General features: G+C 33.9%; 1 protein-coding gene across 3 annotated transcripts in view; it reads right to left on the bottom strand.

The window, feature by feature from the left end:
• The window catches only part of KIAA2026 (KIAA2026 ortholog), a 104,156-nt gene that overhangs the window by 20,088 nt on the left and 70,417 nt on the right, over positions 1-13,651 (bottom strand). For 2 of the 3 annotated variants that reach the window (XM_036855329.1, XM_036855327.1), the window contains one exon: positions 4,755-4,844. The exons of the other annotated variant lie outside the window; for it this stretch is intronic. In XM_036855329.1, coding sequence (XP_036711224.1) covers positions 4,755-4,844 — 90 coding nt within the window. The remainder of the gene's footprint in view (positions 1-4,754; positions 4,845-13,651) is intronic. 3 annotated transcript variants of the gene reach the window in all.

The following is a 13,651-nucleotide window of genomic DNA, read 5'->3' as shown; positions in this document are numbered from 1 at the left end:
TAATTAAGCAAAATGCAATTTTTCTCTCTTGACTAAAACCACAAAAATAAAAACAATAAAATGTCATGACTTCTCCTTTAGGGCACTAAAAGAATCCTATGATCTAAATAATAATGAGATAGACAAAATGAAAGGATTTTGTCAAACTACGTACTTCTATTTATGTCAGTCAGAAGTCTGGTATAGCACTGGAGGACGTAAAGGATGTTGAGTTCTCTTTGAATAAGCCGTTAAATGAAGTAATGGGATCAAATGAACTAAAGCAAACTCAGAAAATTAAACCATTTTTTCTCTCCTCACATTATAAATCATAAGTAGAATTAGCTGTCTTGCAAGAATAAGTAAACAATCTAGACTTTAAAAGATTGTAAATCTTCCAGTACAATGAGTAGCTCAATGGCAAAACCTCTAAGAGATTAAGAAAGCTTTTTTAATGGAATGTTGACCTGGATAAGGAAATGGGGTAATTCTTCCTTGTTGCTTTGGTAGGAAAAACTATCTAGAAAGGCCTTGCAGAGAAGCTCCCAAAAGCAGCCAGGTTTTTAAATGAATCCACATTAAATCCTCTATCACATATGTAATTTCTATCTTTAGTAAGGGCATTTGTGACAACCAAATGTTTATATGGAATATGTCTTCCCTGTTACTGAAGCCATCGTAGATCTGAAAGCTGATGATGAATAATATTGGGTGGGCCAAAAGGTTCGTTTGATTTTTTCTGTAAGATGGCTCTAGTGGCACTTAGTTGTCTTTAACTTCATTTGAAACAATTTTGTTAGATTATATGTGACAGCTGTCATATCAGTGTGCATTTAAAAAAGACAGCCATTTTAATATTGAAGATGGAAGAAAAAAGCAACATTTTCAGCATATTATGCTTTATTATTTCAAGAAAGGTAAAAATGCAACTGAAACGCACAAAAAGATTTGTGCAGTGTATGGAGAAGGTGCTGTGACTGATCGAACGTGTCAAAACTGGTTTGCAAAGTTTCGTGCTGGAGATTTTTCACTGGACGATGCTCCATAGTCAGGTAGACCAGTTGAAGTTGATAGCGATCAAATTGAAACAATAATTAAGAACAATCAACATTATACTACGCAGGAAATAGCTGACATACTTAAAATATCCAAATCAAGCATTGAAAATCATTTGCATCAGCTTGGTTATGCAAATTGTTTTGATGTTTGGGTTCCACATAAGTTAAGCAAAAAACCTTCTTGACCATATTTCTACATGCGATTCTCTACTGAAATGTAATGAAAACGTTCCGTTTTTAAAACAAATTGTGACCTGCGATGAAAAGTGGATACTGTACGATAAAGTGGAAAGGAAGAGATCGTGGGGCAAGCAAAATGAACCACCGCCAACCACACCAAAGGCCGGTCTTCATCCAAAGAAGGTGATGTTGTGTATATAGTGGGATTGGAAGGGAGTCCTCTATTATGAACTCATTCTGGAAAGCCAAACAATTAACTCCAACAAGTACCGCTCCCAATTACACCAAGTGAAAGCAGCACTCCGCTGAAAAGCATCCAGAATTAGTCAACAGAAAACGCATAATCTTCCATCAGGATAACGCAGGACTGCATGTTTCTCTGATGACCAGGCAAAACTGTTACAGCTTGGCTGGGAAGTTCTAATTCATCTGCCGTATTCACCAGACATTGCACCTTTAGATTTCCATTTATTTCGGTCTTCAAGAAATTCTATTAATGGAAAATATTTCAATTCCCCAGAAGACTGTAAAAGGCACCTGGAACAGTTCTTTGCTCAAAAAGATTAAAAGTTTTTCAGGAACTATGAAGTTGCCTGAAAAATGGCAGAAGGTAGTGGAACAAAAGGGTGAATATGCTGTTCAATAAAGTTCTTGGTGAAAATGAAAACTGTGTCTTTTATTTTTACTTAAAAAACTGAAGGCACTTTTTGGCCCACCCAATAGAATTGTTTTCACTCTAAACACTATTTTTCACAGTGATATCCTCTCATGAAGATCAATATTAATATTTCGTTTGTCTGGCAAGAGTGAAGGAAGCTCACCAGGCAAGGAATAAGCAAAATGGCTATCACTATTACCAAGTTCATATATTTCATTAGTAAAATTCCTCAGGTCCTTACTATGAGCCTAATTCTAATAATACGGATACTTGCTTTCTAACCGACAGTATATCAGCTAGGGCGAGTACATGGACACACATAAGAAATGACAGGCTGACAATGAAGAGACAGAACAAAAGCAAAAAAATAAGCAGACAAAAACCTTCAAAATAAATAATCTAAAGGCCTATTGGTGAATGTTTAGAGTAACTGACATCAATAGATTTTTAGGGTATCAGTACAATTATGGATATTCGTAATGATCCCTGAGTCATCAAAAAAGTGTTAAATTATGTTCAGTATAAAGGAGGCAGGGAAATTTTTTCATTAAATGATTAAAGGAAGAATTTTAGTACTGAAGGTTTAGGTTTCAGCTTCCTAGAAAATTCAGTTAAGTGGAACCCCTTATTCCCAAATGATGACAGACAAATAAACTGGTATTCTCCAATACTAACATAAAAATTCAATAAAGTGAACTATTACAACTAACATTTATCACACTCAGTATCAGCTTTTGTAAAAAAAATAAGGAATGGCACTGAGATGCAAACTTCTACTATTATTTCCTTTATGCTGTGTGGCCATTTCATTGATTGAGATAAGTTGTTCATGAAAACAGTTTTTTAGTCAGGTAATTTAAGGGGAAAGTAGCCTGTATACTGTTAATCTCAATAACATTATCCCCACTAAGTACAGTTCCAAGAATTTCTATTTCTTGAAGAGCAGAAAACATATTTTAAAACTAATATGCAAATATCAAGGGTCATGGACAAGTTAAAAATTTAGAGACATAAAATCTAATCAGTTAAAACCCATACATAACCTAAAATTTTCTGATAAACATGTCCCCAAGGACTATAGAGTCAAATATTTGTAATTCATGTTTTCTTTTACTCTTGTACTTGTTCCTGTGAAGGAAGGCAATATGTTTATACCTCATACCACCAATGGAAGTGAGGTGGATGGCTTTACAGAAAAACTCAAGGATGCTTGCAAAAGTCTTTTTCTCTTACAATACATACTATAAGTAAGTATATAAGCCAATTATGCTTAAAACTATCCATTAAGAAGAAAACTCTAATTCATAATATGGGAACAAATTAAAATGCATACGTTATTGTCTAACTGCAGCTGATAAAAACCAATTAGCAAATTTACTTAACAGAATTCTGTTTAGAGTCATGAAGTATGGACTAAATGGCTTCTGCAAAAAAACTATAAATAAAACCCTGATTAAAAGACTATTCTTTCCTATTAAAGAATAGAATCAGTCCTTTATGAGCATACATATAAAATATATTAAAAAAACACTTTTGGCTGAGGAAAAAATATTTTAATATAGTTTGAGAAATACATCACAGAGATAAGTTTTAAAACAACACTTGGGGTTCATTCCATATGAAGAGATTGCTGATATACTCAAAACAAAACAAAAAACCCCTCACAGTCTAATAAGGATTCAAACCATTTTTAATGGAAATAATTGTAAAATATACAGTTTTCTGCATTCTCAGATTATATATTGTACACAATGTGTATTGAACATGTTTTCTTCTTAATTGATGGCTATCAGTATGAACAGTATCCCATCTCTTAGATTACAGCGATACTGTCAGGGGCATCATATTAGTGACTTCCAAAATGTTTAAGGCTGTTTTACCTCTGTATTAAACGACCTCATAGATGGTTGTACTTTTATGGTACTTTAATTTCCTTCCTTCAGAATGCTACCAATATGTTCTTTCTGAACAGCATATAAAATGACTTTAACAAATCTGCTGATATGAATGAAGCTTGCTGTATCACTAACCTTATTATCATACATGATTCTAGATTAACAGGTTCTGAGCAAAGACCTAAAAGTGGTTTCATGACGTTCCTAAGGCATAAAACAAAGGGATTTTTTTTTTAATGGTGATTGATTTTTTTTCAATGCTTAAAGCCTTCTCCATTTATTTATTGGTATGTAATTGTGTTTCAAATCTATAACACAATTATAAATGTCAGTTAAATGGGTATTACTGATTTAATAAATAACATAATTGTTTTACCAAGTGTTGAGTGAATTAAAATAATGCCCCTTACACTCTAGTCTCTCAAGAACAGTAAAAAGTGAAGGTAAAGATTAATTGTGAATTTAGTATAGTGAAAGTTAAAAAAAGACCTTCAGCTGATAAAGGTTCTTAAAAAAGACATATTGTTAAGCATGTATCAAAAACATCTGGGGCAAGATTAAACAATTTACATACGTTATTTATGTCAGAGCTAATTGAAATTTTATGTTACTAAGCAATAAACTTCCATTAAAAGCATATAATTATTAATTAAGAATAATTATATTATTATAATATATAATAAGGTAAGCACTACCCAAAAAACTACCAGTCAGAAAACAACCAACCAGTATACTGGGAAATATCTAAAACTATACCTGATATAAACCAGGCAAACAAAATTAATTTACTTGCCCCAGCACCATTTTTGTGTATTAAAAATGAAAACTAGACCACATAGGAGAAATAAAAGAAACAATGTTTCTATTTTTCATTGCAAATTTTTATGTAACTCAGGACAACAAGATTTAAAAAGGCTTTAGGAAAAAGCAGGAATAAATTTTAATGCTGACAATAATAGATAGAACTTTTGGATCAACACCTACCGATTTTTTTCTACTGTTTTCCAGATCTTTGAGTTCATTCTCGATTTTTGTGATTAATTCCCTGAGTTCATCAAGATTAGTGCAAATAAGCTAAAATAAAACACAAAAACACAGCTTGATAACACATAATATAAAACACCCAAAATGTGGTAACAGAAGTTGTTTTAACACACTGAATTCACAATTATTTGTCTTTGTAACAGCAAAATGCAAAGAAAGCTCCGCAGTTTATATTTTAAAAGATATTTACTTGTTATGATGTATGAACTTCAGGCTTTCACCCCACATCCCCACCTTTCAGTTTGCTTTATAATCCAGGTTTTTTTTTTTTTTTTTTTAACATTCTTAACTTTCAGCCCAGAATGACAAAGATCTGGAAACTCACCCTAGATTTCACAGGTTACTGAATCACCTTTAAGAAATGCTTCATCAAGCAGTCCCCTAGCAGATGAATAAATGCACCCCTGGAGAACTATCATTTTACCTTTGCTTTGGTTGCTAACTATACAATTTAACAAATTGCATTACTGCTGTTGGGATTGCTAATAAAGAGGGACTTCAACTATATGAATATATTCAAAGAAGTTAATGTAATTAAGTATACATTCTTAATATGATCTTCTTAGTAGTCCTTAATAAAACCATCTCCAGAGATAGCATCTATTTCCTTTCATAATTGTGTGGCTCATTTTATTTCACCTTGGTAATGCTGGCAAACGGCCAAAACACTTGGTCTTTAATTATTAATTAATAATCACACTAGTTTGGCTTAATTACTAAAGATTTAAACAGTGAAGTATCAGCAACAATAACAAAAATATTAGTAACTACATTTTAGTTCTTGTAAAATTATACTGAATTTTTCCGATTTGTTCAATACATTTTACTTTTTTTTTCTAAAATAATTTAAGCTTATATTTTTAAAAATCTGTCGTGAAAAAGAAATAGAAGATTTCCAAACGAGAACTGCAACCACATATAGAGGAAAAGTTTTAGATTAATGAAAATCTTGTAATGTTTATACTGTGTGATAATGAAAAAAAACCCCACTATACTTATAAAGCTACTAATTCATCATTAAATTTTTATCAGTCCCATGTTTCTTACATTCATTAATTTCTTGTAAGGGTGTTGTTTTCCTAAAAGGCATATTTTCTTTTAAAAGAAAACAAACAAAAACAACAAAAGCAAAAGTAGGCTACAACAAGATCATTCCTCATGACTGTGTAACAAAAATGAGAGACTAGGAGCACCGACACTTTCTTTATCATTAAGTTGAACCATATGAAATTGCTGATATGCCTTTGATCTACAAAAATGGCAACGTGGTTCAACCTAATAGACAAAGAAAAAGTTATCACAGATAATATAAATTATACTTAGTATTAACAATTATTAGAAACATCTACATAATTTCAAACTCACAGAACTGACAAAGCAGGGAAAATATGTATTTAAGTAACCCAAATTAAATAATTTCAGAGTAGAAAACAGTATGCAATGATGTAGTAGGACAGTGCAGCTGATATTTATTACACACTACACATTTCCATTTGCCAAATCTAGAATTATGGAAGAAATGCTGATGGTTAAGCAGTGGACTAGCTAATTATATAACTGCCTCTAGAACTAGATAATGTCTTCAACTTCTGTTATATCAGTAAAGCCTCAGAACCACGTTGGCCCTACACCAGGTTTCTAGAAAGTACTCAATGGGAACTAAACTTCCCATTGTATAATCTGCTATTATGACTACCATGTCAAATTTGCCACAGAGCTTGCAGATGGTTACACCCTTTTCACTGAACTTGATGTATTAGTCAATAGCACACCATGGATTTCTCATTTGCACATATGGCAAAGCTCAGAGGAATTTTCACTTGCATCTCAGCTGTCTCATTACACATGGAGTAAGGGTACATTTTGCATGTACGTTGTAGAAACTTATGGTAACAATGAAAACATATACCCCTACACCTGAACACACCCTAAAAAATTTAAGATCTTTTAATTAGCAAGCAAATATTTATATCCCGTTTAAGGGAACAGATACCACAGTTCTGAAGTCAAACCAGGAATGATTTCCACAGCTTAAGAGCTATAAGTAAGCTGTACTACATCAGTGCTTCTCAAACTTTAACGTGCATAAGAATCACCTGGGAATCTTGTTAAAAGGAGGTTTTTGATTTAGTAGGTCTGAAGCAGGACATAGGATTCTGCATTTCTAACAAGTTCCCAGGTATGGTCTGAAGATCACATTTTTAAGCAATAATGTACTAAATGATTATGAATTACAAATCTGCATGACTATGGAAACATGCTGGTAGTATGGAGCTAAATGAGTATGAAAATTCAAAAAGATTAATTTCCAAATAGGGGATGGAATAGTGAATTAAATGCACAATGATAAGACAAATGTTTCTTAAATGACATGACTCAAACATAAATTTTGTTGAATTTGAGGGTCAAAATATTTTTAGCAATATTTACTTTGAAGTTATCTTAAAATGACTTAATATCTACATGACAATTTATACTCTCTTTATATACCTCTCTCTACATATATATGCAATACCTAATATATATACCCAAAATATACAGTCAAGTTATTAGAAAATTCTTGTATGGGAACATAATTCTAATTTTATTACTGATATCAAGGGAAAAATAATTTGATTTATGCCAATTCTGTCATATATACACTCTATTCCTTCTCTCTACAAAGTAAGGCATATGTGTGGCCTTTAAACTCAATTCATTTTCAAATGGTGCTTTTAAAAATAGAATCAATCCAATAAGAAATGTTCACCTCAATAAGGAGAACAGATGCATTATTTGAACAAAGCAAAACAGCTTATTAAGACCTCCTCATTACCTTAAATTTGAAAAAAATATCTAAGGCTCGGTGCTTCCAGGGGTGAAAAGGAAAGCTCCATAGCAGCTTGGATTACAGTCGGGTCACACTACCAACACTCATTAAGAGAAGGTTTTCAGTCATACTGCAGAGGTTAGAAGAAGAGTTTTATCCCCCAAGAAGTACATCTTCAAGGATGTCACACTCTCCCTCAAATTAACCTTTCACTTGATGCAACCCATGAGAGAGTCACAAAATCATAAATCTTAGAGCTGAAAGGAACCGCCCAAAAAATGTAATTTGGTCCAAACTTTGGCAAAGGCTAAAAAGGTGTATCTCCAATTCATATACAAGTTAGTTAAAATTAACAGAGATAAAGTAACCTAAGATGACACACTCACAGAGAAAACCATGGAACCTAGGACTCCTCCTCCTCCTACTAGATCATATTCTTTAAGGGTTCCCTCTAAACAAAATAAAACAAAAAAACTAACAATAATTGAACATGTATTATAGTTTTAGGAATTAAATTATACCTAAGCTTTCACTCCTATTAAATGGTAAATATTAAAAGGCCCTCTCTCCAACTCAAGAAGCAGAAGTGTGTGTATACAGTGGGGGAGGGGAGGTCCTGTAGAGATTGAAAGAACTCCATGACCATATCTCAGAAAAATTACAAAGTAAATTATTTCTTATTTCATCACTACTTCAAGCTAGATATTATGCCCTTTGGGTATAAACTCAATAGGTTTGAGAGGTGTTTACTTTATTGATTCCAAAAAGGACACAAGTAAGGTAGCATACAAAAGTAAAAGAATATAGTAATTACATTAAAAAGCAAAGGGAAAACAATGCAAAGTCAAAATGAACAGGTCCAAATAAAATGGATCACATTTACTACCATTCTAATAAAACACTCCAATAATTTATTTAAAAAATTATAAGTAAAACAATAAATGCATCGTGTAAATTCAAAATCTATATTATATTTAAAATAAAATTGTATTAACATCTGTTAAAACTATGAGGACAGGAAAATTCCTTCTCACTTCTATGATCATCATATCAGCAATAATGACTACTTCAAAACCTGCAAATGAAGATATCATGTGTGACATGACAAGTAAGTATGATTAACAAGTTAAAACATTTTTATACCACTATATGATATGATTAAAACCTGATGTTTCTCTCAATGTACTATATATAAAAATGGAAAAAATTTTAAGGGGAAAGTAAAACCCCATGATGTTAAAAGTGAAACAAAAAGCTGAAGTTGAAAATACTCATTTTATTAGGATACATTTCACATGCATGAAGAACAAATGAGAAGGATAAGGATGTGTAAAGAAAAATATTTTTAAAGAAAAAAGGTAGCAATTCAAAATAACAATACAATCAAAAGGTCCTTAACTCAGTGAAGCAGTCAAACTCTAATTTTAATTTTGGTCCCAATTTGTCACATTGAAGATAGTACTTTATTTCATATCCCTTAGTTTCTCCCTTGGTTAAATGGAGAAATAGAGCTTTTTCAGAGGTATGTTGGATCAGTGAGTTTACGCTTATGTTTAAAAATAATACTACTATGTAAGTCTTAATCAACAGCTGGATTCTGGATTTCCTCTGCAAAGGAGCCTTTTGAATAAATCACACATATGGAATAGGAACAAGTACACATGACATGAAAGATTTTGATTACCAACAAAAAGCAGAGTCATGGTAACTAAGGCTTTTAAATTATTTTAAAGACTTATCTTATTGAGACTTGACAAACTAAGCTTTAAGAATACTTTCTGGGACCTTCAAAATGGCAGAGGAGTAAGACGTGGAGATCACCTTCCTCCCCCCAAATACATCAGAAATACATCTACATATGGAACAAATCCTACAGAACACCTACTAAATGCTGGCAGAAGACCTCAGACTTCCCAAAAGATAAATATTTTTTTATCCTTTTTCTCTTTTTGTGAGTGTGCATGTGTATGCTTTTGTGTGATTTTTGTCTGTATAGCTTTGCTTTTACCATTTGTCCTAGTGTTCTGTCTGTCCTTTTTTTTTTTTTCTTAGTATACTTTTTAGCGCTTGTTATCATTGGTGGATTTGTTTATTGGTTTGGTTGCTCTCTCTTTTTTTATGACTTTTTAATTCTTTATTTTTAATAATTTTTAAAAATTTTAACAACTTTATTTTATTTTATTATTGTTTTCCTTTCTTTTTCTTTTTCTCCCTTTTCTTCTGAGCCGTGTGGCTGACAGGGTCTTGGTGCTCCGGCCGGGTGTCAGGCCTGTGCCTCTGAGGTGGGAGAGCCGAGTTCAGGACACTGGTCCACCAGAGACCTCCCAGCTCCACGTAATATCAAATGGCAAAAGTGCTTCCAGAGATCTCCATCTCAACGCTAAGACCTAGCTCCATTCAACAACCAGCAAGCTACAGTGCTGGACACCCTCTGCCAAACAACTAGCAAGACAGGAACAAAACCCCACCCATTAGCAGAGAGGCTGCCTAAATTCATAATAAGGTCACAGACACCCCAAAACACACCACCTGACGTGGTCCTGCCCACCAGAAAGACATGATCCAGCCTCATCCACCAGAACACAGGCACTAATCCCCTCCACCAGGAAGCCTACATAACCCACTGAACCAACCTTAGCCACTGGGGGCAGACACCAAAAACAATGGGAACTATGAAGCTGCAGCCTGTGAAAAGGAGACCCCAAACACAGTAAGTTAAGCAAAATGAGAAGACAGAGAAACACACAGCAGATGAAGCAGCAAGGTAAAAATCCACCCGACCAAACAAATGAAGAAGAAACAGGCAGTCTACCTGAAAAAGAATTCAGAGTAATGATAATAAAGATGATCCAAAATCTTGGAAATAGGATGGAGAAAATACAAGAAACGTTTAACAAGGACCCAGAAGAACTAAAGAGCAAACAAACAATGATGAACAACACAATAAATGAAATTAAGAATTCTCTAGAAGGAATCAATAGCAGAATAACTGAGGCAGAAGAACAGATAAGTGACCTGGAAGATAAAATAGCGGAAATAACTACCGCAGAGCAGAATAAAGAAAAAAGAATGAAAAGAATTGAGGACAGTCTCAGAGACCTCTGGGACAACATTAAACGCACCAACATTCGAATTATAGGGGTCCCAGAAGAAGAAGAGAAAAAGAAAGGGACTGAGAAAATATTTGAAGAGATTATAGTGGAAAAATTCCCCAACATGGGAAAGGAAGTAGTCAGTAAAGTCCAGGAAGCACAGAGAGTCCCATACAGGATAAATGAAAGGAGAAACACTCGAAGACACATATTAATCAAACTATCAAAAATTAAATACAAAGAAAAAATATTAAAAGCAGCAAGGGAAAAGCAATAATTAACATACAAGGGAATCCCCATGAGGTTAACAGCAGATCTTCCAGGAGAAACTCTGCAAGCCAGAGCAAGCGGCAGGACATATTTAAAGTGATGAAAGGGAAAAATCTACAACCAAGATTACTCTACCCAGCAAGGATCTCATTCAGATTTGACGGAGAAATCAGCCTCATGGCACAGGGAGATCAGCTCGGTGGTTTGTGACCACCTAGAGGGGGGCACTATGGAGGGTGGGAGGGAGGGAGACAGAAGAGGGAAGAGATATGGGAACATATGTATATGTAAAATTGATTCACTTTGTTATAAAGCAGAAACTAACACACCATTGTAAAGCAATTATACTCCAATAAAGATGTTAATAAAAAAAAAAAAACCTTTACAGATGAGCAAAAGCTAAGAGAATTCAGCATCACCAAACCAGCTTTACAACAAATGCTAAAGGAACTTCTCTAGGCAGGAAACACAAGAGAAGGAAAAGACCTACAATAACAAACCCAAAACAATTAAGAAAATGGTAAAAGGAACATACATATTGATAACTACTTTAAATGTAAATAGATTAAATGCTCCCACCAACAGACAGAGACTGGCTGAATGGATACAGAAACAAGACCCATATATATGCTGTCTACAAGAGACCCACTTCAGGCCTAGGGACACATACAGACTGAAAGTGAGGGGATAGAAAAACATATTCCATGCAAATGGAAATCAAAAGAAAGCAGGAGTAGCAAGTCTCATATCAGACAAAACAGACTGTAAAATAAAGACTATTACAAGAGACAAAGAAGGACACTACAGAATGATCAAGGGATCAATCCAAGAAGAAGATATAACAATTGTAAATATTTATGCACCCAACATAGGAGCACCTCAATACATAAGGCAAATGCTAACAGCCATAAAAGAGGAAATTGGCCAGTAACACAGTCATAACAGGGGACTTTAACACCCCACTTTCACCAATGGACAGATCATCCAAAATGAAAATAAATAAGGAAACACAAGCTTTAAACAATACATTAAACAAGATGGACTTAACTGGTATCTATAGGACATTCCATCCAAAAAGAGCAGATTACACTTTCTTTTCAAGTGCTCATGAAACATTCTCCAGGATAGATCACATCTTGGGTCACAAATAGAACCTTGCTAAATTTAAGAAAATTGAAATCGTATCAAGTATCTTTTCCGACCACAACGCTATGAGACTAGATATCAATTACAGGAAAAAATCTGTAAAAAATACAAACACATGGAAGCTAAACAATACACTACTAAATAACAAAGAGATCACTGAAGAAATCAAAGAGGAAATAAAAAAATACCTAGAAACAAATGACAACGAAAACACGACAACCCAAAACCTATGGGATGCAGCAAAAGCAGTCCTAAGAGGGAAGTTTATAGCAATACAATCCTCCCTCAAGAAACAAGAAAAATATCAAATAAACAACCTAACCTTCCATCTAAAGCAATTAGAGAAAGAAGAACAAAAAAAACCCCAAAGTTAGCAGAAGGAAAGAAACCATAAAGATCAGATCAGAAATAAATGAAAAAGAAATTAAGGATATGATAGCAAAGATCAATAAAACTAAAAGCTGGTTCTTTGAGAAGATAAACAAAATTAATAAACCACTAGCCAGACTCATCAAGAAAAAAAGGGAGAAGACTCAAATCAATAGAATGGGAAATGAAAAAGGAGAAGTAACAACTGACACTGCAGAAATACAAAGGATCATGAGAGATTACTACAAGCAACTCTATGCCAATAAAATGGACAACCTAGAAGAAATGGACAAATTCTTAGAAAAGCACAACCTTCTGAGACTGAACCAGGAAGAAATAGAAAATATAAACAGACCAATCACAAGCACTGAAATTGAGACTGTGATTAAAAATCTTCCAACAAACAAAAGCCCAGGACCAGATGGCTTCACAGGCGAATTCCATCAAACATTTAGAGAAGAGCTAACACCTATCCTTCTCAAACTCTTCCAAAAAATAGCAGAGGCAGGAACACTCCCAAACTCATTCTACAAGGCCACCATCACCCTGTTACCAAAACCAGACAAAGATGTCACAAAGAAAGAAAACTACAGGCCAATATCACTGATGAACATAGATGCAAAAATCCTCAACAAAATACTAGCAAACAGAAAACAACAGCACATTAAAAGGATCATACACCATGATCAAGTGGGGTTTATCCCAGGAATGCAAGGATTGTTTAATATACGCAAATCAATGTGATAAACCATATTAACAAATTGAAGGAGAAAAACCATATGATCATCTCAATAGATGCAGAAAAAGCTTTTGACAAAATTCAACACCCATTTATGATAAAAACCCTCCAGAAAGTAGGCACAGAGGGAACCTACCTCAACATAATAAAGGCCAGATATGACAAACCCACAGCCAGCATCGTTCTCAATGGTGAAAAACTGAAACCATTTCCTCTAAGATCAGGAACAAGAGAAGGCTGCCCACTCTCACCACTGTTATTCAACACAGTTTTGGAAGTTTTAGCCACAGTAATCAGAGAAGAAAAAGAAATAAAAGGAATCCAAATCAGAAAAGAAGAAGTAAAGCTGTCACTGTTGGCAGATGACATGACACTATACACAGAGAATGCTAAAGACGCTACCAGAAAACTA

Source organism: Balaenoptera musculus, chromosome 6 (assembly GCF_009873245.2).
Source record: "Balaenoptera musculus isolate JJ_BM4_2016_0621 chromosome 6, mBalMus1.pri.v3, whole genome shotgun sequence".
Classification (NCBI taxonomy): domain Eukaryota; kingdom Metazoa; phylum Chordata; class Mammalia; order Artiodactyla; family Balaenopteridae; genus Balaenoptera; species Balaenoptera musculus.
Note: the sequence above shows the minus strand (reverse complement) of the source record. Positions and strands in the feature narration are given on the sequence as shown.